Consider the following 27,705-nt stretch of genomic DNA (forward strand, 5'->3'; position numbering starts at 1 on the left):
GGTACAGTTGGAGGGTATGCTATAATTCTTTATTAATGTCAGCAAAACTATAGGTAAATTACCAGTTGGGTATTTGCCCCACATAGGGAGACCATGATATGATGGCTTGTTAGAGGAAACCGATGTATTATCTTCATTTCACTGACAAAATATCCTTGCACTCTTACAGTATGTATTATTTTATATAACTAACTATTTCACTGGTTTATGTCTAGCATTATGAATATCAGAGATTGGAAATCGTGACTGATATCTTATTTGTGTCTTGGAAATAGTAATTTTTTAGAAAAGTCAAATCTGATGCTGTATTTATGTCCTATTTGTAAATATCCCAGTTATATTATAGGAGATTGGCATCAGGTGGAGGGAGGGAGGGAGAGAGCGAGAGAGAGAGAGAGACACTACCAGCCAGCCAGCGCCTAACTGCCATTTTCCAAATGTAGCATGTGATGTGGCAGTTAGGTGTTGATTTGACTGCTACTTTATCTTTCAGTGTATCACTCTCCAAGGCTTAGTACATCTCCCCTAATTACTAAAGATAGATTTTCATGTTATTGAAATCAATGAAGGTTGATGTTGATCTACAGTATGCTGGATTCCCTGGGCTAAAACACACATTTACTTATAGATGATTTTTTATATATATTCATTTGTCAAATGTTAGAAAATGTTTATAGTAGCCTTGGAAACCCAACAAATATTCATATCAATGAAAATTGATGTAAATGTCTAAGATAAAATTACCCTGGCCAACCTGTGACTCCCCAGCTATTGGAGCAAGCTCTGCCACAGTTTTCAAACTAATAGCAAAAATGTGCCAGGTCATGCTGGTACATTTACTTCATACTTGTCTACTTTTCAAAACTAATTTCAGGGAGATTATAGTTGGTAATAGAATTTTGCACAGCGCCCCATTGAGGGGGCGTTTCATGCTCCACCCAACGGGCGTGTCTAGTTCCAAATATGGGCCCTTATTCTGATCGGTGCGGCCCGATCAGAATATGCGGCCGCAACCGTGCAGGCGAATCCCCGCCTTCCATACGGATCGCCACCTGCCGTCCGTACGCGGATATGTGGCGATCCGCATGAAATTGGACGGGGATACGCCTCCTCCGTCTTGGGAGCTGCCCCTGCATTCGATGGTCGCCGAACATCGAATGCAGGGCCGCACGCTCCACCAGGTCCCGCAACACAAGACCACACGGACACTTGTCCGTGTGAAATCATGTATGGGGGCGGGCAGCTGACATCCGGCGATGTCAGATGCCCGCCCCGTACCCACGCGTCACGGCCTCATTACCATGCATACGCCCCGCGTTTGCATGGGAACGCCCATGAAACGGGGGCCGTATGCATAGGGTAATGAGGCTAAGTAGCCCCTCACGCCCCTCTACGCCCCCTGTGCGGCGTATAAAGAATCCATGCGGCGAAATCGCCTGCACATGCGCAGAGTGACCTCTGCACATGCGCAGACGATAAACATCGGCGGCCCGTACGCAAGCGGGAATATCCGCACCGATCAGAATAAGGGCCCTGGTGAGATTGTGAAAAAAGATTGTGAACGTGTCACCTAGCAGCATGGGTGTGTACTGCTACATCTGAGAGGAATCTTATAAAATGACTTGTAAAATGACTTAGATCCAATGTAGATGAGCCCCAAAGCAGTTAGTAAGAGCTACTACATTATACTTGCTTAAGTGCTGGGAAATTACGATAATGATTCAATGTAAGTGTACAGTATCTGTCCCTCATTCCTTTTTTCCCCAAAAATGTAACAGTGTAATGTGGGCTAGGTGAAATGAGGGAGATTGCTAGACTAATGAGGGAGAGAGGGAGATTGCTGCTATTTCAGAGAGTCTCCTGCAGAATGCAGGAGGGTAGGCAACTATGATTTACTTGGAGAACCACAGGTGCTCTAGGCCTATCCTGCAGCATTAGCAGAAATTAATGTCCTTAATCTATATACCTGGAAATCGCATAAAATGGTAAGTATCTGCCTGCCCTGCATTGCAGCATGGTTTTGCTCAGAAGCAAAGTTCCTTGCTCTTTGTTTCACCTCAGAATCACACTATGGGCCTTATTCAGGTTCAGATGGTGGTAATGCGCATGCCCTCGCAGGCAGGGGTGGACCCTAATTGGAGCGGTCATGGTGATTCCTGTGGATTGTGATCACAGCACAGGGCGGACCATCTCATGCTGTGCGGGTTTGCCCTGCGTTAGGTGGGCCCCAGCATGAAATAGCAGGCAATTGCAGTTTTGTGATTATAGCAATATTGCAACTGATGCTGAATAATACCCGAGCGTATGGTCACCAACCACACAGTACTGACAAGCATCCTGGGGCCAATCACATTATTATATCTTTGAGTCAGACATGATGAGATATTTTATGACCAGTTTGGCCAATCACACATCCGGTAGGAATGTGCCAAAAGGAATGGATCACTATGTGCATTGTTCTACTGCAGCTTATCCCTATTAACAAACATTCTCTTTGTAGTGGTGAATACGCTCTCGCAGAATACACAGAAGATAAAACTGTCACTATCAAATTATCAAAAGAGAAGCTTTGAAGAGAAAAGAGACTGATGGTGAATCGGACCCAGGACATCTATTAGCTCATTAATCCTGTGAAATATTCTTACACAATGAACCATTCCAGTAACATCTTCTCCAAAACGATACCTGGACAAGATTTGTGATTGGGCAGAAGATACAATTATCTATAAAAGCTATAATGTCTTTGCTCTTGATGAAGAGATTTTCTCTGTGCTGACAAAGAAACTTACAAACAGTTGAGAGGACTTTGCATCATTTATATTTTGTCACTTTTAAAGTGGAACTAAAACCTCTTATTTGTTTACTGGATATTTCCATATTTTACAGAAAATCCACGTCTCATCACCAGCATTGGATAAAAACTAAAACTGCCGTAATGTCAGAGCAACCAACATGACAAAGATTTGCTACACAGTTGAGTTTCCCTTATCCATATTCTAAAATCCTAAGTATTCAGAAAACCACATTTATAACCTATGACGGATGATGGGGATGTGGGCATGGCTTGGCAGCCATTCTGAGTGGCAGCAGACAATGGGCACTCCTCCACCCAACTCGATAAACAAGTGCCACTCATGGAACCATCCCACTGAACCTACTGGACTATACAGCAGTCTATCACCACCTGTGATCCCCTGGCTGAGCTGCCACCTACTTTGTCTTCCAAAAACCCCAAAAATCCTAATTGGTCCAAACATTTCAGTTATCGGAGGCTCAACTAGTAAAGGTAAACAGCTGTGGTAGTCAATTTAAGTTATTTAAATAGTTTGTCCACCCTCACTCTGCTTTATTGTACTCGCTTTTATTGTAATGGCTTGCACATGCGCTCCCCACACTGTGCAGTCGGGATTCCGACGTCTGACTAATGACTGTCTGAATCCCGACTGTCGGGCTAATATACCACACCCGGGGTTATTTACTTGCGCTTTGGTAAATTTTAATGTTATTGCGTCGATAAATCACATAAAAAGTGTCCAAAACATTAGAGATGGATAGCAGGTCTAATGCAGTGTTTATACATGTGAATGACAACAGTAATGTATGGAGAATGTATGAATGGGAGCGGCAGTGCATGTATGTATGAATGGGAGCAGCAGTGCATGTATGTATGAATGGGAGCAGCAGTGCATGTATGTATGAATGGGAACTGCAGGGCATGTACGAATGGGAGTGGCAGTGCATGTATGTATGTATGTATGTATGTATGTATGTATGTATGAAAGCAGCAGTGCCTTTATGTATGAATGGGAGCAGCAGTGCACGTATGTATGAATGGCAGTGGATGCGCATGTATGTATAAATGGGACCAGCAGTGCATGTATGTATGTATGAGAGCGGCAGTGCATGTATGTATAAATGGAAGCAGCAGTGCCTGTATGTATGAATGGGAGCGGCAGTGCATGTATGTATGAACGGGAGAGTCCGTGCATGTGTGTATGAATGGGAGTAGAAGTGCATGTATGTATATATGAGAGTGGCAGTGCATGTCTGTATGAATGGTAGAGGCAGTCCATGTATGTATGTATGAATGAGAGCAGCAATACATGTATGTATTGTACTCAAATCAGAAAAATACATAATATGTGAAATTTGTGGGATGGCCATGCCCCTCACATAGATGACCACACAGCTAGAGTTCCCTGGAGGGCCCTTAATGCTCTGTCCGACACTGGAATGGGTACATGCCAGCAGCTCACAGAGCGCTGGGCATGCCCCACAGTGATGAAAACCGGAGTGACTCACACTCACAGAATTAACATGAAGCCACACCCCTTTCTGTTGAGGACGCACACCCTTGTTGAGAGAACAACATGCGAGAGTCCCGCATCTCATTGCCTAAATGTTAGGAAGTATGCCATATAGCACCACAGAGTATTTCAGCAGGCAGCGTACAGTAACTACAGACTGCCCTACATACATGTCTCACGTGCCTCGTGTAACTCATTCCAATTAGTGTAATTATGTGTGAGATTTCAGTCTAGGAGGTTTGCCCCCTCCCCCCTACCATGGCTGCTGACACCTATAGTATTTATTTTATTCATTTTATATTTAAACGTCTACATTTAGGGGGTGATTCAGGTTGGTTTGCCGGGTCGACCTGGGTCACTGTGCGGTGTGAAAGGGCCTTTTGAAAAATACCAGGTCTAGCAACTCGGCAATCCGACCTGGGTTCAAAGAAGTGTTTTCACCTGGGTCGGACCTGGATTACTGGGCAGTGTGAACGGGAAACTCGGGTCAAGTGAATCGGCTCCCGTTCACTTCTATGAAGGAGGCAACAGCATTACTTTAGTGCTGCCTCCTCCCCCAACTGATGCACCGCTGCACTGCCCTGCCCCCGTACGACACCAGCGACCTGGGAATAAGCCAGGTCGCTGTGAACCAAATGCCCGGTCGCTCCCAGGACGTGTCCAAATCATTGTGTGCGACCCAGCATTTGCGATGTGAAAGCGGTATTACCAATAGATAGGCAGTTTTATAATAAAACTAATTTTCTTATAAATAGATCAACTAAAAGCTTTCAATACTAAGCATAACCAAAGCAATGACAAGTGAATGAGCTATTTCATTAACGCTCCTGAAGACTTAACACTGCTGGCCTGGCGGCATCAGAGAAACACAACAATACATGTCCAGTGGAGAATACACATTGTATAACTGTCCCCTGAGCCCCTGCAGCAGGTGGCGGTTGGCAGTGATGTCAGGAAGGAAGGCCACTATTCAATTAGCCCAGATGATTTTTCTTATAACTGGGGTAAATTACCACAGCAAACTGAATACTGGCCTAAGGGTCTCATTTATCAATGGTGAAACTTGTTGTGTATGATAACAGGTGCTCCAGCCAATCAGCTCCCAACTGCCATGCATTTGAAAAATAACAGTTGGTAGCTGACTGGCTGGCTCACTTCTCAATACGAGTTGCCAGGAGAAGGTAGGTTTTACTTGTGGCTCTAGTCCTACCCTTTATGATTTACTGTTATCTTCACATGTTATTCTCATTTTGGCCTATAGCTTCCCTACTTCCTCTTCCTAAAGACATTATCCTATTTCACAGCTATAACACACCCTCCAACATTTGCAGAAAAGAAATCGGTACACATTCAGCAAGGGGGTGTGGCCATAAACAAGGGGGCGTGTACATGGGGAAAAGGGGGTGTAACCACGCCCCCTTTCCGAATGTGTACTGTGCACCAACTACTGCATATCATGCAGCTCATGTCACATGGTGGCTTGGTGGGCTGCTGGCATATTAAATAAGTATGTTTAATATACTTATTTAATAAATAAGTATATTAAATACACTTATTTAATATGCCAGCAGCCCACCAAGCCACCATGTGACATGAGCTGCAGCCTGCAGCAGGTGCACATATGTCACACTACTGGTTAAGTGAGGAGATAATACATTTTATTATTCAAACTGCAGCTTGAGCCACCTACTTGCTGCATAAGACTCTTATGTGAAAGTGAACATCCCCCGTCACACGCGCCTGCCGCCGGGGCTAGCCACTGCGCTCCCTCTCAGCCCTCAGGCAGCGCAGATTCGCATACACAGTTACAGTCTGCGCATGTGGAGAGAGACTGAGGGCTGAGTCAATGTCCTTGGAGTGCACAGAGTGCGCGGTGCCGGCCCGTGACGTCATGAAGCACGGGGCCGGTCCGCACTGCACTCTTGGGAACGGGGGAGGGGGGAGAGGGGACAGCTGGCGCAGCTCAGACGGAGTTAGGAGGATTTTGAGATTGAGCACAGTAGGTAATAACTGATGACTGCGGGGAAAATCGGTACATTCGGTACCATTTGAATTTGCCGGTACAGACTGTTAAAAAACGGTACTGTACCGGCAAATTCGGTACAGTTGGAGGGTATGCTATAATTCTTTATTAATGTCAGCAAAACTATAGGTAAATTACCAGTTGGGTATTTGCCCCACATAGGGAGACCATGATATGATGGCTTGTTAGAGGAAACCGATGTATTATCTTCATTTCACTGACAAAATATCCTTGCACTCTTACAGTATGTATTATTTTATATAACTAACTATTTCACTGGTTTATGTCTAGCATTATGAATATCAGAGATTGGAAATCGTGACTGATATCTTATTTGTGTCTTGGAAATAGTAATTTTTTAGAAAAGTCAAATCTGATGCTGTATTTATGTCCTATTTGTAAATATCCCAGTTATATTATAGGAGATTGGCATCAGGTGGAGGGAGGGAGGGAGAGAGCGAGAGAGAGAGAGAGACACTACCAGCCAGCCAGCGCCTAACTGCCATTTTCCAAATGTAGCATGTGATGTGGCAGTTAGGTGTTGATTTGACTGCTACTTTATCTTTCAGTGTATCACTCTCCAAGGCTTAGTACATCTCCCCTAATTACTAAAGATAGATTTTCATGTTATTGAAATCAATGAAGGTTGATGTTGATCTACAGTATGCTGGATTCCCTGGGCTAAAACACACATTTACTTATAGATGATTTTTTATATATATTCATTTGTCAAATGTTAGAAAATGTTTATAGTAGCCTTGGAAACCCAACAAATATTCATATCAATGAAAATTGATGTAAATGTCTAAGATAAAATTACCCTGGCCAACCTGTGACTCCCCAGCTATTGGAGCAAGCTCTGCCACAGTTTTCAAACTAATAGCAAAAATGTGCCAGGTCATGCTGGTACATTTACTTCATACTTGTCTACTTTTCAAAACTAATTTCAGGGAGATTATAGTTGGTAATAGAATTTTGCACAGCGCCCCATTGAGGGGGCGTTTCATGCTCCACCCAACGGGCGTGTCTAGTTCCAAATATGGGCCCTTATTCTGATCGGTGCGGCCCGATCAGAATATGCGGCCGCAACCGTGCAGGCGAATCCCCGCCTTCCATACGGATCGCCACCTGCCGTCCGTACGCGGATATGTGGCGATCCGCATGAAATTGGACGGGGATACGCCTCCTCCGTCTTGGGAGCTGCCCCTGCATTCGATGGTCGCCGAACATCGAATGCAGGGCCGCACGCTCCACCAGGTCCCGCAACACAAGACCACACGGACACTTGTCCGTGTGAAATCATGTATGGGGGCGGGCAGCTGACATCCGGCGATGTCAGATGCCCGCCCCGTACCCACGCGTCACGGCCTCATTACCATGCATACGCCCCGCGTTTGCATGGGAACGCCCATGAAACGGGGGCCGTATGCATAGGGTAATGAGGCTAAGTAGCCCCTCACGCCCCTCTACGCCCCCTGTGCGGCGTATAAAGAATCCATGCGGCGAAATCGCCTGCACATGCGCAGAGTGACCTCTGCACATGCGCAGACGATAAACATCGGCGGCCCGTACGCAAGCGGGAATATCCGCACCGATCAGAATAAGGGCCCTGGTGAGATTGTGAAAAAAGATTGTGAACGTGTCACCTAGCAGCATGGGTGTGTACTGCTACATCTGAGAGGAATCTTATAAAATGACTTGTAAAATGACTTAGATCCAATGTAGATGAGCCCCAAAGCAGTTAGTAAGAGCTACTACATTATACTTGCTTAAGTGCTGGGAAATTACGATAATGATTCAATGTAAGTGTACAGTATCTGTCCCTCATTCCTTTTTTCCCCAAAAATGTAACAGTGTAATGTGGGCTAGGTGAAATGAGGGAGATTGCTAGACTAATGAGGGAGAGAGGGAGATTGCTGCTATTTCAGAGAGTCTCCTGCAGAATGCAGGAGGGTAGGCAACTATGATTTACTTGGAGAACCACAGGTGCTCTAGGCCTATCCTGCAGCATTAGCAGAAATTAATGTCCTTAATCTATATACCTGGAAATCGCATAAAATGCATGTGTGTATGTATGTATGTATCTATGGATGCATGTATGTATGTATGTGTATATGTATGTGCCAGCATCACTCTGGAATGGCTAACGCAAATTACACCAAACTTGGTACACATACAGTATGACTTACAATCTGTGAACAAAGACTGTGGGGTAACACACCCCTACTACCCCTAGGGATGGGACAGCAGCACAGAGTATTCCAGCAGACAGCATACCTAAGGAATGCCTACAGCAATTTACACCAAATTTGGTATACATATGACTTACAATCTGGGAACAAACAATGTGGGGGTAAGACACTCCTAGCACCCCTAGGGGTGGAATGGCAGCACAGAGTATTTCAGCAAACATCATAACTCTGGACTGGCTGGAGCAATTTACACCAAACTTGGTACACATATCAATTACAGTCTGGGAACAAACTATGTGGAGGTAACACACCCCTAAGGGTTGGGACAGCAGCACAAAGTATTTCAGCAGACATCATAACTCTGGAATACCTGGATTAATTTACACCAAACTTGGTATACATATGATTTACAATCTGGGAACAAAAAATGTGGGGGTAGTACACCCCTAGCAGTGGGACAGTAGCACTGAGTATTTCAGCAGACAGCATAACTCCAGACTGGCTGGAGCAATTTACACCAAACTTGGTACACATATGACTTACAATTTGGCAACAAACACTGAGTGGGTGAGACACCCCTAGCACTGCTAAGGGTGATGCAGCAGCACAGAGGATCTCAGCAGACAGCATAAATATGGAATGCCTGCAGCAATTGACACCAAACCTGGTACACATATCAATTACAATCTGTGAACACAGACTGTGGGATAACACACCCCTAGTAGGGGTGGGACAGCAGCACAGAGTGTTTAGCAGACAGCATAACTCTGGAATGGCTGAGGCAATTTGCACCAAACTTGGTATACATATGACATACAATCTGGGAAGAAACAATATAGGGGTATCACACCCCTAGCACCCCTAAGGGTTGGAACAACAGCACAGAGTATTTCAGTAGACAGCATAACTTTGGAATAGCTGGAGCAATTTACACCAAACTTGGTATACATATGACATACAATCTGGGAACAAAAAAATGTTGGGGTAACACACCCCTAGCGGCGGGACAGCAGCACAGAGTATTTCAGTAGACAGCATAACTCTAGACTGTCTGGAGCAATGTACAGCAAACTTGGTACACATACGACTTACAATTTGGAAACAAACACTGAGGGGTTAAGACACCCCTAGCACTCCTAGGGGTGATGCAGCAGTACAGAGTATTTCAGCAGACAGCATAACTGTCCCATGTCACTGTATTTTCCATTAATACATTAATGGGTGTAGTATGGCGTCCCGACATTCGGGATACTGACTCACAGTTTTCTGAAATTGGAATCCCAACCGACAATAGTCCATCATGGGAGCTAGTGCAATGAAGCCACTTGCAGGCTCTGTGGCTCAATGCGCTCACCAATGGTACTATTTTCCATCTATTTGGGTCATGGACCCCCAAGAGAGAGAATAGCCCCTGTCAGTCGAGATCCTGACTGAAGGGCATGTAAACAGTTGGGATTCCGATGTCGGTGTACAGACCGTTAGGATCACAACTGTCAGCCTTCATCCGGCTCCCACATTCACACACTCATATCAGGCCAAAGCAAAATAGTACATGTATAGGAACCATCCATATGCGCAGCATTTTCTCCATAGGATTTTATCTACGTAGGTCTTGTACATAGGTGTATCTTGCTCATACCCACTGACAGAGATTAGCTATCTATGGGTGAAACACTGGAGCAGAACCCAAAGAGACTGTTCTTTATCTTTCAATAAACAGTAATGATTGCTTAGTTTTAGTCTAATAAACTGTTCAACTGTTTTCTTCCAACCTGTAGGAGTTTTGGAGAGTTTTTAAAGTCTTTAGAGTATTACAGATTAAAACATAAAAGACAGCGACACTATTGGCCTGAGTCTGCACCAGAAATGGTGAGTGATATTTCTTACATCAAACATTTATTTGAAGTCACCCCCCCCATCTTCAGGGACGCACACACTGTGTGGTAATCCCCAAATTAATGCCATAGATATTGGGGGGGGGGGGGGGGGGTGCTATACAGAGCCACTATGTATGTTAATATACATGCTTACTGTTTGTCACCTGGACCAATAAATAACCGGTCTCTTGGCAATGTGCGTCTCTCCTTACCCCAAGAGTACAGTGATGAGACTCAACACAAAATGCAGGGCGCACATATATGTTACATGATGTGTGCTTTCTGTATTTCTTACCATTTTATATTTTCGGTTTCTAGGAAATGTCTCAAGGCCAGACCAAAGGACCAGTAAGTTATTTACCAATATAATACAGTATGTAGGAATAATGAAATATTACATATTTGAAGGTGTAAATGTATTCTCTACTTACACATTCCTCATTTACCTTTACAGCCCGGGCTGACGCTCAGTAAAGGTAAGTCCTGAGCTGTAATGCTGATCTTGCCTTTGGTTACACCGGATAACATTGCTAATCACTTTTATTTTATCCAAATGGTTTAAAAAAATATTCTGAAGGTTTTTTTGTGTTTTTTTTCAGAGCCCTGGGCAGAAATCAGGTAGTTATATTATTTTACATTTTATACAATCCATGTCTGATAAAACCACATTAATATTAGACAGTTATACACTAGGCCAGTGGTTCCAAAACTTTGCGCCGTGGCACCCTGGGGACACTTGCAGGGGTGCCTTGGTTTGGTGGTACAGGACCAATTAATATTCTTTATATTTAATATAATAGGCAATATCAGTTCTGGTGGCTACCAATTATAAAATATGTAGAGAAACAGAAGTGAATCTAATCCCTCACAACATAATTGAATTTAAGTACAGTATTACATATAAACACAGTTTACTTAATTTAATATTTTACATATATATTTCTTAATAAGAATGTTTTGGCCTGGGGGTGCCGTGGAAACAATTCTGATACTCAAGGGTGCCGTGACTGAAAAATGTTTGGGAACGACTGCACTAGGCGTTTTTCTGGTATATTATTAGAAAAACCTTCATCATTTGTGATCATTTTACCTGAATAAACATTGAAAGCTCAGTGACAACTAAATGATGGACCTTATTATAGACTGTCTGATGCCCTCACCGACATATTGCACAGTAGTTAGCATTTCTGGGTCCTTGGGTATAATTCCAGCCTGGGCACAATCTTTGTGGTGCTTGTATGATGTCATTGTCCTCCTGCGAGACTCCACCAGGTTCTCTTATTTCCACCTGCAGTAGAAAAGACATATTGGTAGGATAATTAGATGCAGAAGACAGTGACCCAAGTTTCTATGAGAATATAGACTGTAAAGTCTGCCATGAAGCCACTGCTTCATAAATATACAGTACACCATACTTGCCGACTTTGTAAAACTCCTCTCCGTGAGAAGCCCGGAGAGGAGTGAAAGGAATGGCAGGGCAGGGCAAGGCTGCCGTCACCAAGCCCCGCTCCTTTGACCGGCAGCAGCATTTTGCGGGTCTGTGGACGGGTGGAGGGGCATTTTAGCCCCGCCCCTCCCCAAGGACCGGTGAAATTCTGAGTTTATTACCACGGGGAAGGGGGGGGGGGGCTCCTGTGAAAATACGGGAGACTTGCCCACCTTCCCGGGGGGCCAGGAGGGGGGCCAGGAGGGGGACCCGATTTGCGTGACCCTCCCGGCCATTCCGGGAGGGTAGGCAAGTATGATATACACCCTGGTGTGTTGGGTATGGGTCATTAGTTCAACAGTGTCTTGGTGGACAGTAAAAAGGTTGACACATCAAAAAGGTTGACATTCATTTGGTCAACATGGTCAGAAGGTCGTCACTAGCAAAACGGATGACATGGCAAAAGGCCAACAAGGAGTAAAGGTCGACATGGAAAAATGTTAACAAGTTATAAGTGTACCGCGTCCCGCGCTCGGCACACTATTCTATTCTCCCACTGGGATGGTAAAGTATGAACTAGGAAGTTCAAGGGAAAGCATGTCTGATGTATGCTTCAGACAAGTGTATGGGGCCTTTTGCAGTACAATATGCAGCAAGCTGTGTACAGTAAGTAACTTAAAGCAAACTGAATGTAGAAAAACGCTTTCATTTTTTTCTGTTTAACCTTTTATTTCCTAACAGTGATGGGAATTGTGATGCCATAGTCAAATACCAGTAAGTACTGTACATACATTCTTTTTTTACTTTTTTTTGGTAACAGATCAGTCACATATGGTTATGTAGCTCTACTTGTGCACCATTAATCAGTGATAATCAGGTATTCAATCCTGGATTCCCAATGTGTCGGAATGTTCTGACAGTAGGATTCCTGCCACATTTTCGGACACATTATCAGCAGTTGGAATTCATTGTTCCGCCAGTCGAGCGTCGAAAAGGGGGCAGGTCTGCAAAAACAGACATTAATTGTCAAGATCTCAACATGAACTCGACAATCCACGTCCATTTTTGGCAAAAATGGACCTGACTGGTTTTAACGTTGGATCTGTTATGTCAAGCTGGGTCTTCAATGCTGTCTGGAAATGACAGCATTGAATAGGCGCCCGCCACCATTTCCCCTGTTGGAAATAGTGGCGGGGATTGAATACTCCCCAATAGTATGCCCCTTATAGATTGATACAAATACACACCTATTGTACAGTATGTGCCAACACCTTAAGTTATATACATGGAAAAGTGAGGACCAGGTGCAACGTTTATCCCTGTGGGAAGTTTACCCAGGTTGCCCAGTGTGCCATGCACATTGAGGTACATGGCTCCATATACCAACCGGGGGCAGGGGTGCCAATTTACTTTTTGTTCGGCGGGTGCTCCCACAGACCCCCACCTGGATACACCCACTGCTCGCCATTGTGGGTCCTGGCAGCGGCAGCGCCGCAGCGGGGTCCCAGCAGCGGATATGCCGTCAGCGGGGGGGGGGGGGGGGTCCCTGCAAAAAATGGGAACTAGCAGCAGTATTAAAACCGCTACTAGTTCCCATCCGCCGCAGGGACCCCCCGCTGCTGACAGCATATCCGCTGTTGGGACCACGCTTCCGTGGCCCGTGGGTGCTCCTCACTTTCCGTGGGTGCTCGGGCCCCGGAGCACCCACGGTTTCGGCGCCTATGCCCGGGGGGGGGGGGGAGGGGGGGCTGGGCTGGTGGTGTACACCCTAAATCTGCATCTGTCCTGATCACAGGTTTGGCTTGTATGACAGAGCAGCAAAAATACCCAGCTCTGTCATGTGATATGTATGGGAACTACAGAATTAATGCAGGAAAACCAAGCAATGTGTGTTGTAAAAGATGCAGAAATGCATGTACAGTAAGTAACGTCTTAAGGCAAACAGAAAGTTGAAAACCCTTTTAATACTTTATTTTTAACATTTAATATTTCTAACAGTCTTGACAACTTTCTGCAAATGAGCAGTTTCCAGTAAGTACATACCGTCTTTACCACTTTTTGATTCTGTAGCTGCATTCACTAATGGACTATGTATATATCGAATTCATAGCATTAGACATTGGGTGATGTAATAAGCCTTGGAGAGTAATCAACTGTAGAAAGAGATAAAGCAGGGTTGCCTACTTTTAAAGTCTCCTCACACAGGGTGTGTTAAAGTTTATCTCTCCACTTTAGCACTCTCTTCATGGCTTAGTACATCTGCACCGGTACTTGTGGACTCTCACGGCTCCCATCGCATGACATATGTAGTGGCATTCGATGGTATGCGATTTTTGCCGTTTTTATGCATTTTTAAAAACGCATGCAATCGCATCGCATGCGATTTGATCGTATGCGATTTTTAACAGAAATGCATCCAAATGCATTGAAATTTGTATCAAACATGTTCAATGGCCCCCAAATGTCATTTTTCAGGCTGTACCACCCCCACTATCAACGCGAACCCGAAGCGTGGCGAGCACAGCGAGCCCGCGAGGGGTGGTGGTACGCGTCCTACGACCTTTTCATACCCCCACTATCCATGTTGGCGTTGAGCTGAGAATAGAAAGTGTCCGAAGCGTGGCGAGCGCAGCGAGCCCCGCGAGGGGACGCGGACACCTGTGAAGCCCGCGAGGGGACGCATATACCTGTGAAGGTATCCGTGTCCCTTCGCGGGACTCGCTGCGCTCGCCACGCTTCGGGCTCGGTGGCTCGCTGCGCTCGCCACACTTTTTATTCTCAACTCCACGCCGACGTGGATAGTGGGGGTATGAAAAGGTCGTAGGACACGTACCGCCGCCCCTCGCCGGCTCGCTGGGCTCGCCACGCTTCGGGTTTGCATTGATAGTGGGGGTGGTACAGCCTGAAAAATGACATTTGGGGGCCATTGAACATGTTTGATACAAATTTCAATGCATTTGGATGCATTTCTGTTAAAAATCGCGATCGCATGCGATTTTTTGCTATACGATGCACATCGTGGGTGCCATGATTGTCCACAAGTACCTCTGCACCATAGTCCTATGGCTGCATTGCCAGCTCTTCTAACATAGACAGTAGCCATGTGTTGCACAAGATTGTCACAGTGCAGCACCTGGGTCCTTTTCATTGAGGAGGAGCCAATATTTTGGTGTCACTCCGCACCCCACTTGTGATGCCCCTACCTTGAGTATAAGTCATGCTTTCTCCCAGGTTATTATAATATATAGTTGTAGGTTAATGTGATAAACATATTATACTGGAAGTTCCACTGTGGCAGGACAAGAAATTCATTAGGAAATATCCTATGTAAACTTCTATATATATAACGTTGCCATTATTTAACTATAGGTTATTAATAATAATTCAGAAATTAGTCATTTGCAGACAATTAAAATACATTATAACTAACCTTGAAGCTGTCACTTATTGTTCGGCATGTAATACATTCTTAGCAAACAAAACTGAACCTCATGAGGTTCAGAAAATATTTGGATGAATGCTATACATCTATATTGTAGGCATAATGTGCTTTTGTTTCTCATATTCTGTGTTTCTTTTATTCTATGTGTAATAGGACTGAAAACAAAGAGGAAGAAGAGAAGCAGATACCCTCGGCGTATGTATAATCATTATAAAGTGCTATAGAATCCATTAATAACTTGTGCTGTCACAGTAACCAATATACCTCTATTCAGCGCCCTATCTGTATTTCTTTATTTATTTATTTGCAGTTTCTTATATAGCGCAGCAGATTCCGTTGCACTTTACAATTGTACCATTCCCTTACAGGCCACCCCAAAAGTTCCCAATAAATTTAATAAATATTATCAATATATCTATATACCTCCCAACTTTAGGTGGTGTTAAATAGTGAATTGAAGCGCCGGAGACCTGCTGTGTCTGAAAAAGGGACAGGGGCTGGAGTAGAGGGGCAAAAATTGGGTGGAAGGGGAAGGGACGCACTGAGAGACCCCTGCTATCATTTTTGGGGCATGCACAGCACTTACTAAGCAGCTAGGTAGCCCCAGCACACCTCCCCACCTGCCTCTGCCGCCTACCCCAACTGCTGCAGAGGATCTGCCTGCTGGTCTGGGTAGGAGCTGGGGGTGCCGGGGGTTGTCAGCAGGTAGGGAGACTTGCACACTATTTGGGAGCCTTTCTGCTATTCCAGGAGAGTAGGCAAGTATGATTATTGGGGAGGGCACAAGATGCCCCTGGAGACCATAAGAGGACTTGAGGAGTGTATCCCTCAATGGGTCAGCGTACAGTTTACTCATATCTACCAATATGGCCAAATTCTCTGGAGCTGGACTTCCTTCTTAATTTGAAGACTGTTGTCATCTGTGTTGAATTAGTTAATAGATAAGAAAGGTATTTCAGCACAGCTGACAGCCATCTAAGATGGATGTCCAGGAAATGGAGCATTTTGTGCAGTCATCTTGGCGAAAAAAGGAGGCAGGTCTGGCAGGCATGATGCAATAGGGGGTGGAACTCGATGGTAGAGGTGGAGCAGAGAGTATGGCACTTGTGATTGTGTCATTGTGGCCACCTCTCTGCTGCATAAAAATTACCACCCCCCCGCCTTTAAACATTTAAATAAATGTATGTATATCGAGGAAGTTAACAGGCAACTGTATGACGGAATCACATACAAAAAACTTAGAACTGATCCGTCCACTTCTGTGTTCAAGAAATTCAAATCACTAATTGACAAATATTCTGATTTGAATACCATAGACAAAGATATCTCAGAATTTTTGGTAGTAGAAGATTTTTCAGTGCCCGTTATATATCTTTTGCCTAAAGTGCATAAAGATTCAACTAACCCCCCTGGACGGCCTATTATAGCGGGAACCAATTCAATCACGTCCAATCTCTCTTTTTTTATTGACCACCATCTCCAGCCATTAGTGTGCAATAATAGGTCGCATCTTAAAGATACGAAGGATGTTTTAAACAAAATTAAAGATGTTACATGGGATGACTCTCTGTTTTTAGTAACAGCGGATGTTACATCTTTATATACTATTATTAAACACGAAGATGGGTTAAGTGCAATAAAACAGACATTGGAAAACACTACGATGGAAGCCAATCTGCAAAATTTCATATGGGAAGGAATTCTTTTTATTTTAAATAATAACTATTTTAACTTCGATGGTTCCTTTTTCCTCCAACAGGTGGGTACCGCCATGGGGACCAGGTTCGCACCCAGTTATGCGAACATCTTCATGGCCAGATGGGAGGATACTATGGTATGGTCTGGCCATGAGTGGGGTGCGAACCTGGTCCAATGGTGGCGCTACATTGATGATATTTTATTTATTTGGCGTGGGGAGGAATCCCTTCTTAATGATTTTTGTGGTTTTTTAAATATTAATTTATTAAATATAAAACTCACTTTTGCTATCAGCAAATCCAATATAAATTTTTTGGATTTAAATATCTATGTCGAGAATAATACATTACAAACGTCGGTATATACCAAACCATCCGACTCAAACACCTATATCGACAGCAAAAGTAACCACTTGAGCCGATGGCTTACAAATGTCCCCAAAGGGCAGTTTATTAGGATGAAGCGTAACTGCTCCAAACCTGAAGAATACAAAAAAAGTGTTCAAACCCTCAAATCTAAATTCTTACATAAAGGGTATAAACCAGTTACATTAAATAAAGCCATTGAAGAAGTTGAGGCCATTCCAAGAGAAGACCTCCTTACGACTAAAGTAAAAGAGATTAAAGAGACCGGTGCCAATCTGGCTTTTATCTCAAACTATAGTAGCCACCACCGTCAGGTAGAAAGGATTTTTAATCAAAATTGGAACCTGCTTTTACGTGACCCCATTTTATCTGATATTTTACCTAGGAAACCCAAATTTGTTTACAAGAGAGCCCCAAGCATTAAAGATAAACTAGTTTCGAGTGCTTTTATAGAGAAACCGTTAGGTGGCATTATTAGGAACAAAGGGTTCCATAGGTGTGGGGATTGTGCAATGTGCAAATCTTGCACCAGCACTCCCAAAAAAACAGTTGAACTTATGCTCAATAATCAACAGTTCAAACTAAATCACTTTATGACCTGTAACTCGAAATTCGCCATTTATGTCATTATGTGCTCGTGTAACCGACTATATGTGGGAAAGACCACCAGGACCTTGAAGATCCGGTGGTCCGAACACATTAGGAATATAAAAAAGGGTAATCCGGATCACCCATTCTCACTGCACTTTAAGGAATCCCACCAATGTTCCCCAAACCATATTAAAGGATTTTGGGGCCTTGAACTTGTCAAGGATAATTGGCGACATAAGAACAAGGAACAGAATTTGGCCAAAAAAGAAATGAGGTGGATTTACGATTTAAACTCCTTGTCCCCTCATGGCCTCAATTCAGATTTCGAATTAAAATGGTTTTTATAATAATTTTTAACTTTTTTAATTATAACATCCTTTTAATTACCCCTTTTTATATATTCACTGTATTTTCTATATATCAACTGTATTTTTATATATTTGTTGTATATTCGTTATTGTAATACAATCTGTTTACATTGTAAAAGCCATATTTTACTCTATGCACATGTCACTTTAAATTATATTGCTGCATATGCAGCGTTAAATCAGGCCCCCTATGGACACATGTCACTTTAAATTCTATCGCTGTATATACAGCGCTGAATTAGGCCCCCTAAAGACGTAGTGCAATGGCCAGCTTCTAGATAGCTGACCAATGACGCTGTAGTCTATTATCAGTACGGCGCCGGACCGCGACATGCGGAAGTGACGTCTGCGGTCCAGCACTTTGAAGCGGTGCGTTCCACAGCGTCAGGAGACGGACGCTGTGATTACCCCGCTCCCGGAAATGATGTATACGCCGGAAGCCGCAATGCGTTCCACACGTTGTCTGTGTGCGTTCCATTGCGCCCGGAGATTTCACCGTAAGCCGTATTTCGTCCAGGTGAATACCCTCTAAATTCCCCAGCTTAAACAGCGGGCCACTATGCAGTATACGTTACATTCAGGCTCAATAATAAGGAGCCAATATACTCTAGTTTTGATCTATGTTTTTCTAATACAACTTCCGCTCGCTTAACGCTTCCGGCGGAAGTAAGTCTAATTGATTGCGATGTGCATAAGTATAAATATGGCCTCCTGATCACTCCTCTCCATGCCTTGAGAAAGACAGGTTCCCTGTCGAAACGCGTTGGCAGGAGAGGAGCGCACTTGCTGTGATACCACTGGGATTTTTTGTGCTTGCAGACGGTGTTAGACTGGGGTATAAGGCCAATACCCCAGCCTCAAGGTACCGTGTTCTGTTTCCATCTAGCATATCCCAGTATATTTTTATCTGTTCCAAATAAATTGTATCTACCTATAAAAGCGGGCTCTCTGTTTTTTCTATACCCGCATATGGAGTTGTGATATTCCCTGAGAGGACCACACTTTCCTTAAAAGATACCTAGATGTGCCTGTATTTATACTTTGTCGTGTGAGTACGGTACGCATCCCCCTATCCTTGATGTTGCACGCGTGGTGAACCTGTAAAGGAAAAGATACCTTTATGAGCACCCCTCTACTTTTCTAATAGTGAGTTGGGGTACGCATGTAGTTACCCACGGTGTGGAACCCATTTCATATTCCTAATACTTGACGACATCATTGCTGATACTTGCCTTCATTTTTTCATATATATATCTCCTGATCCTGAGAGACACACTACACTATCTATACCCGCATATGGAGTTGTGATATTTCCTGAGAGGACTACACTTTCCTCAAAAGATACCTAGATGTGCCTGTATTTATACTTTGTCGTGTGAGTACGGTACGCATCCCCCTATCTTTGATGTTGCACGCGTGGTGAACCTGTAAAGGAAAAGATACCTTTATGAGCACCCCTCTACTTTTCCAATAGTGAGTTGGGGTACGCATGTAGTTACCCACGGTGTGGAACCTATTTCATACTCCTAATACTTGACGACATCATTGCTGATACTTGCCTTCATTTTTTTTATATATATATCTCCTGATCCTGAGAGACACACCGGAGATTTGTGTATACTACCCTCCATCGCTCATTGGTCCATTTCTCCAGACAAGCTTCCTTACATTCTGGGTTGAGTGGTGACCCAGTTCTGTGGATCCGGCTGAAGGAGGGCTTTGCGCCTTGGGACTTATTTTTGTTTGTTTTTATAAAGTACCAAATAAAGCACATCATGTAACGCTAATAACTTATGCACCATGTATGTATGTATGTATGTATGTATGTATGTATGTATGTATGTATGTATGGGGTTATTCAGACCAGATCGCTAAGCTGCTTTTTTTCTCAAATGGACAAAACCATGTTGCACTGCAATTGGGGCAGATGTAACATGTGCAGAGAGAGTTAGATTTCAGGGAGTTATTTTGTTTCTGTGCAGGATAAATATTAGCTGCATTATTTTTACACTGCAATTTAGATTAAAGTTTCATCCCTGCCCACCTAAAATCTAACTCTTGCTACATGCTACATATTCCCCACCTGCATTGCAACACGGTTTTGTCCATTTGAGAAAAAGCAGCTTTGCAATCAGGTTGCTGTTACACTCCCTCATTTCCTGTTACATCTCTCACTGTGCAGCACTCACTGGTGGCAGCTTGGTGGCAGCTAGCTGAACCTGTGTGCTGCAGGTGAGCTCAGGTCCTGATATCTTACCCTTTCCCTCAGTGCAGAGCCCACGGGTGTCAGCTTGGTGGCAGCTAGCTTAACCCGTGTACTGCAAGCGAGGGGTACGGGTTTAGGATATTTTCCTATGGTCTTCTTCATCTCTGACCTAGGATTCTATAGGCCTCCCTCTGTAGTACCCTGTTGGGACTGGGGTTGCCTATAGCAACAAGTACATTCATGTGTTGAAGCATTACACCAAGCTCCACTATAGGTATCTCTCCTGTTACCAGAGAGATACTTATTCTCTGATACTGGGAGATGCTCTATCCATTGGGCTCTCATACTCCCAGCCCCTACCTGTGCCTGTGAGTTCCCCCAGTATCCTCTCTGTGTATTGTGTGTATGCTCCCAGTCTGTTTTAGTGTTAGTACTTGTTCACTACTGATGTTTGCACTGTTCCTATGTCTCTGTGAGTCTGCCTAGCACTGGCCCTGTGTCTCCATCCGTGGTTCTCTCCACGGTATCTAGTTTGTGCACTCCCAGGTGCATTCATACTGCCAAGTGGCATTTCAAGTGCATCCCCCAAAGAAACTTTTGGGGGTTGTGGCTGCTGGCGAGAATGGAGGGATCACAGCATATAGTGGAGATATCACAATTGTCTTTCCTAAATAAATTTATTGCATATGCCAAGTTCTAACATGATACACATGGAAAGGTTAGGACAGGGAATGGCTAGAAACATTTATCCCAGGGAAGAAGTGGCCCAGAGTGTCACCAGTCATGGAGGTGAAGTGTCTAGTAATAGACTGCACTCCAGCCCTTTCACTCTCTATTGTGCATAGAAATTCATTCTGTAGCAACTTTGGGGCATCCAGTTAAAAGAAGAAAGCAAATTGCATTTCCTAACTATCCCAGTAGTAGGAAAGGTCCTGGCGGTGAGGGACTGTCATCCAATATCTTATAGCAGCCGGACAATAAATCTAAAAGTATCTCTGTATGCAAGGCCTTCATAACTCCTGCCCACTCCTGTGATGGGCTACCTGTGATCACATGGGAAGGCTACCCTCAGCAGTACAGTGATAATTCATGTCCTTCAAAATTCAATTCCTGTCCATCTCTTAGGTTAAAACACTTAACAGCATGACCAAGTAATGGCCTTCAGTCCAGCACAGGTCATTGCTACCCCCTGCCTGTCCTGAACATATGCCAACTCCTATAATGTCTTCTCCAAGAAAATCCCAGAGAAGAGATGCAGATGGCAGCTGATGTGGGGGTCTACGCCGACCCCTCCTGAAACACACTCCATTCCTGACATTATAAGTAACAGAACAGCAGCACATTGCTGGGGCCCTGGGTTTTATTCCAACTGAACTATCTACCAGAAATGATCTGTGTGGAGTTTGAATGAAAATATTAGTAAATAACTATATTATACAGCTATAATAAAGGGATAATGTGATCTTAATTCTGACATTGTGTTTTTTTTTTTTATGTGTAATAGCATTGGAAGCTCAGACGATGAACCTGGTGGCGAGCCCGTCTACACCGAGTATGTATATTATTGTAAAGTGCTTTACTATGGTATAATAGATGGTACTGTAGGAGTCATTAATCATTATACATCCATCCTATCACCTCACAGTCTGTACTATTATCACATTCCCTTGCAGCTCACACCAAAATCTCTGAGAAGATTGAATTACATTGCCTCTGTCTATCTACAGAGACCCCATGAGGAACCATGTAGTGTGTGTGTGTGTGTGCTATGTAGCGATTTGAGAACACAATAACTTATACGCACACAGAGACAATACTATAGTCACCAACATTACAATGTTTGTATATTTGTCCCTGACAGTGTCCCTGTTTTATACAACACTGTATATAAAGATATATGTGTACATAAGCACATAAGATACGCTCTAGTTGTTAATTTTATGCCCCATAGGATTGTCTTACTTTAATTTTCCATGGTAGTGTCTAGTTCCTTTTATGCAGTAAGGTAGTGCCCCTAATCCATATTAGCCCACTCTGTGGTGCCACCATTTCCATTATTCCATATTGTGGTGCCACCAGTTCAAAGCTTTGCCGGATGATACAAAGATTTGACTCAACAATATAGAATAAATGCAGAAAACAAAGTAATATATGAAGTTATGGATGCAGACAGCTCTGCAAGTGACCTAAAGACAACTGAAGGTGTAAAACCCCTTTCATTTTTTTTCTTTTTAACATTTTTTTTTAACAGCATGGAGATATTCATAGAAATGTACAGCTACCAGTAAGTACATACCATATGTTTTTACTTCTTTTTTATAACAGATCAGTCTCATATGATCCTGTAGCACTATGCACTTATGTTCCAGGTATATAGGGGTTGTAATGGCACTCATAGGTCTTGTGGTAACCCCTGATAGGCCCCATTGCTGCTATTATCCCCTATGCCGCTTCGGCCGGAATCCAATTAGTGGACATTTTTATTGGCTAAAAATGGAGATGCGATTTGGCAAAACACATGGGATCGGGGTAAAGTCCATGACCCATATGATACCGCAGGTCCCGGCGGCTGCCTATCAGGGATTCTGCTACACGCACCTCAGGCACACAAAGCATAATAACTAATAACATCTATATCAGGATTAAGCAACGTCAACATTGGGGCTAATAGATCTCCTTATAGAATGATAGATACTAGCTAATTAGATAAACTGACTTGTAGGGTGATTAACATGGAAAATCAGGACCATGGATAGATGCTAGATGGCAACTTTGATCTCATTGGCCCAGTAAGCCCCCAGAAGCTGTGTGGCCCAGTTATGGAGGTGCTGTGCCTAGTACTTGAGTACACTCCAGACCCTTTTATCTCCATCTTCCCTGAAAATGCAGCATGTACCAGTGTTTGGGGTATCCATTACAGAAAGGAACGAAGCAGGCTGCATCTCCCAACTATCGCTGTAGCCAGGAAAGGTCCTGGCTGGGAGTGAATGCTGTACAATATCTGAAAGCAGCGGAATACTATATAGAAAATAACAATGGAATGTACCTCAGTATACAGAGCAGACACAGTGGACCACCCCTGCAATACGCTACCCAGAGATCACTTGTGATGACTGCTGCCTCAGCAGTACTGATTGCTGCAGCACCGTGTCAGATCATGTCCTTCCAAAATCAGTTCTTGTCTGTCTCTGAGGTAAAAACACAAGACCCCAAGACCAAGTAATAGACCCTCAGTCAAGGGCAGGTTATGGCTACCCCAAGTCACTGTATGTCCTAAACTCATACTAACCAAACTTTTACCATGTATAATTATAAAATGATCCGTGGCGTAACTATGGTCCTGCAGACCTCACCATGGCTTGGAGGAGCCAGCGCCGGGGGGGGCGCCGCTGCCATGATGTGAGATGGGTGCAGTCTGCGTAGCAGCAGGCACATCGATGGGGCTAGAGGGGCCGTGCTGGTGCCTATCTGCAGCATTGCGCTCTGGCTGCTCCAGTGGCTGCTCCCTCCCCGTCCTCACTCCTCACATCGCTGATTGACAGCTGAGCCCCCGTCGGTGGCCTGTAGCAGTACAGGGCACCCGAGTGACGGCTCAGTTGTCCAATAAGGCAGCCTGTGCCTCATTCACTGGCTGGGCACGCAGACTGTGTAGGAGGAGGGACACCTGACAGGCAGCGCAGTGCGTGTGGAGTGACTGGCAGAGAGGATCTCCAGTGCTACTGCTGGCTCCAAACAAGTAAGGCAGCCATCAGCCCGGCACTCACAGTCTTATATTCTGCCCGGGGTGCCTTCTGAGGATACACCGGAATTTTTTTTGGCTTGGGTTAGCAAAATTTATAGTTGTGCCACTGAAAATGATCTATATTGCTGCCATAATATGAATTTGATTCTCGTGCTCTGTTTTTGTTTTTTTATATATAGCCTCAGAGAGGATGGATATGAAGAGAGAATTGCGTATGTATCATTGCAATATACTATTGATAACAGCTTGTACTGTAGGTCTTTTCTCACAGTAATCATTATATCTCCATTCAGCACACTAACATGCATTCTGACACACTATCTAACATGTGTTCTTCTGACACGCTATCTTGTATGAGAATAACATAAACCTATTATACATCTAGGTATAATATGACTGACACTCACAATCTGTGTCTCTTATGTGTTATAGCTACGGGAGTGAGGATGAAGGCGATGTACGCAAGCCCGTCTGCATGGAGTATGTGTATTACACTAATGTGCTTTATTGTACAATCCAGTCTTAGGGCCTGATTTAACAGTGGACAGATTTGCAAAACCGCAACACAAGCAGCTTTGCAAATCCTCCCACTGAAAATGCAAAAGCAGCAGGGGGTGTCCGACATCTCCTTGCTGCAATGGTTTTGGCAATGGCACAGCCTTGCCACTCCCCAAAAATGGGGTGAGATGTCCCCATTTCCAGAAAAGCCCCCACATGCCTTTGCCTGCCTGTCCACTATGTTCTCGATAATCTGGAAACTGTGTGGACATTTGCAATGCAAACCATGCTGAACCAGACCCTTAGTTACCAAATCTCTAAAAGTAGCAGAAAAGAACTACAGTAGGAATAATGATATATAGTTATATTGTAGGTATAATGAGTCGACATGGTGAAAAACCCCATGTCGACCTTGTGAATGTCGACATAGACAATGTCGAACTAATGACCTTGTCGAACTAATGACCTGTCGAACTAATGACCTTTCGACCTAGAATCATGTCGACCTTTTCCCATGTCGACCTAGAGTCATGTCGACCTTTTAGCATGTCGACCTAATCGATTCGACCTAATGACTTTCTTTTTTTTTTCAAAGTATTTTTATTGGATTTTGAATTTTTCCATAGTACAATAACATAAAATATATAAAATAACATAAAATATATAAAATGTGTATCAAACAAATATGACACATCTCAGTTATTACAAGGTAGTACAAAGTATTTCAAACCTTATTTGAACTTGTCAACAAGATGTGCAATCAACACATAAATGCGTAGATAAGCATACAAAAAAAAAAAAACATACATACATCAATAGGGAAACATATAACGGCCAGTATTGCTGCAGTGAGGCACCCTTTCGGGACTCAGGGGGGGCGTGGTTTCACGTTTCTGTCTGCCAGCCTGCTGGCATACGCAACACTACAACCTTTTCCTTGGTCAGGTTATCTATGTCATCTTGACTTTAAGAGGTGACCAGGAGTTCTGATGTTTTATAAGTGTTCCAGTATTTATTTTGTAGGTCGAGTTATCGCGATGGTATGTCTTCACAGGTAGGTCTTCTACGTCTGGTGTAAGTATGGGAAGGTTTGAGGTATTTCTAGGGGGGGGGAGGGAGAGGGGTGGGGAGGGGGAGGGGGTGGGGAACTGAAAGCATTTGGTTTAAGTATCTGCATATATATGTATCAATCGTCTGAGAGTTGGCTGTGGGATAGTAGTGTGTGAGTCCTCTATGTCTAGATCTTCTGGGGGAGGAAGGGGGGGAGGTTTATGCTATCTGTAAATTCTTGCTGGTTATTTCAAGTGTGAGAGTAAGTCAAGGGATTCTAGAATTTTGTTCTGGGTGGCAATTGGGCTGATTTTGATGTAAGGTTTCCATTTTTTTAGGAAACTTTTTGTTAAGGATTGAGTGGCGTGGATATTGTTGTATCTATCATAAGTCATGTAACTGTTCAGCATCTCCTCCAAATCAGAGAGATTTGGTTTGCGTTGTGTAATCCATGACTTCAGTATAGTTTTCTTTGCCACCGTGAACAAAACTGTTAGGAAAGGTATTATATAAGTTTGATTGTCAGAGAGGCGCCACTCATCAAAGTTTAAAAAGAGTATTGGTGTGGGTAAAAGTTTTAGTTTTAGTGAGAAGTGTTTTTCTATGTAATGCAGTATTTTATACCAAAACTTCTTAATGTGTCCACAGGTCCAGAAGTTATGGAACAAAGTACCGGAGTGATAGCCACATTTCAGGCATCTTCCAGTTTCAGAGGGGTCAAAGTAGCTTCTTTGCTTCTGCGAAATAAAGGCTCTGTGAATTATTTTGTAATGTGTTTCTTGTAAGGCCGAAGCCTGGAGGATCTTCATTGTGGATTCGTAATATTTATATATATCAGTGGCCTGGATCAGGGGGATATCCTTCTCCCATGCTATCTTTGTTTTTTCTTGTGTTGTTAATAAAAGTTTTTCTTGTAATGCTTTGTATATGAGTTTTGATTTAAAGGAACCAGCTTGGAGTTTGCAGATCCATGAAGTTAATGTAGAGTGGGAAGAGGATATTATATTATGGGTAGAGAGGGATTGCACAAAGTGCTGGATTTGTATTATTGGGAATAGGGCATTAGAAGGGAGGCCATATTTATCTCTAAGGGTAGAGAAGGGTAGAGTTTTCCCTCCCGGATCAAACACTTGGGAGATTAGTTTTAGGCCTTTCCCTTCAAGTCTATTGAAGGCTGGATTGTTTACTCCGGGGGGGAAAAGAGGGTTTCCACAGATTGGCATCCATTCCGTATTTTGGGGGTCAATTCCTATTTCTCTGCATGTCTGGTGCCAGGCCTTATGGATGTCTTGGAACATTGGGTTTTTGTATATTTGTAAGGGAATTTTATTTTTTGGTGCATGAATGAGAGCTTTGGGTGAATAAGGGAAGAAAGCAGCCTTGTCCAGTTCATATAAGGAAAAGAAGTTAGAGTCCTGTAACCACCCTAGTGCCACGCGGGCTAAAAGGGAGCAGGAGTAAGCATTTATATCTGGTAGGCCAAGACCTCCTTCCGCCTTTAAAAGGCTGAGTTTGGCCCAAGCTATTTTTGGTTTCTTTCCATTCCATATAAACTTGGAGCAGGCTCGGTTTAAAATCTTGATATCTGTAGGTGCTATTTTTAAGGGTAGCATTTGCATGGGGTACATTATTCTGGGGAATATAACCGTTTTCACCACCTTGATCCTTCCCAAAAGGGAGAGGGGTAAAGAGGCCCAGTCTGTGAGGGTTTTCAGTATTTTTGGTATGATACAGGAGTAGTTTTTTTTGTATAAGTCTGTGAGTTTATTCGGAATCTGAATGCCCAAATATTTTATATGGGATTTTTGGATTTTAATGGAGTTTAGAATGTCATCTGGTGTGAATATGGGTGGGGGGCCTTTTAAAGGTAATAATTCGGATTTATCTATATTCACTTTATAGCCCGAGAAACTGCCAAAC

At 43.6% G+C, this 27,705-nt stretch overlaps 1 protein-coding gene across 1 annotated transcript; it reads left to right on the forward strand.

The window, feature by feature from the left end:
• The first annotated feature begins 2,731 nt into the window (after positions 1 to 2,731).
• LOC146073054 (uncharacterized) lies at positions 2,732 to 24,763 on the forward strand. The gene is made up of 12 exons (XM_083180230.1): positions 2,732 to 3,286; positions 10,301 to 10,391; positions 10,718 to 10,747; positions 10,854 to 10,875; positions 10,999 to 11,017; positions 12,567 to 12,599; positions 13,824 to 13,856; positions 15,421 to 15,462; positions 22,000 to 22,047; positions 22,747 to 22,779; positions 24,417 to 24,449; positions 24,670 to 24,763. Exons 2-12 carry the CDS (start codon positions 10,389 to 10,391, stop codon positions 24,761 to 24,763), a joined length of 390 nt encoding a protein of 129 aa, XP_083036356.1. The 5' UTR covers positions 2,732 to 3,286; positions 10,301 to 10,388.
• The last annotated feature ends 2,942 nt before the right edge of the window (positions 24,764 to 27,705 follow it).

This window comes from Crinia signifera, chromosome 4 (assembly GCF_055691185.1).
Source record: "Crinia signifera chromosome 4, ASM5569118v1, whole genome shotgun sequence".
In the NCBI taxonomy this organism is placed as follows: domain Eukaryota; kingdom Metazoa; phylum Chordata; class Amphibia; order Anura; family Myobatrachidae; genus Crinia; species Crinia signifera.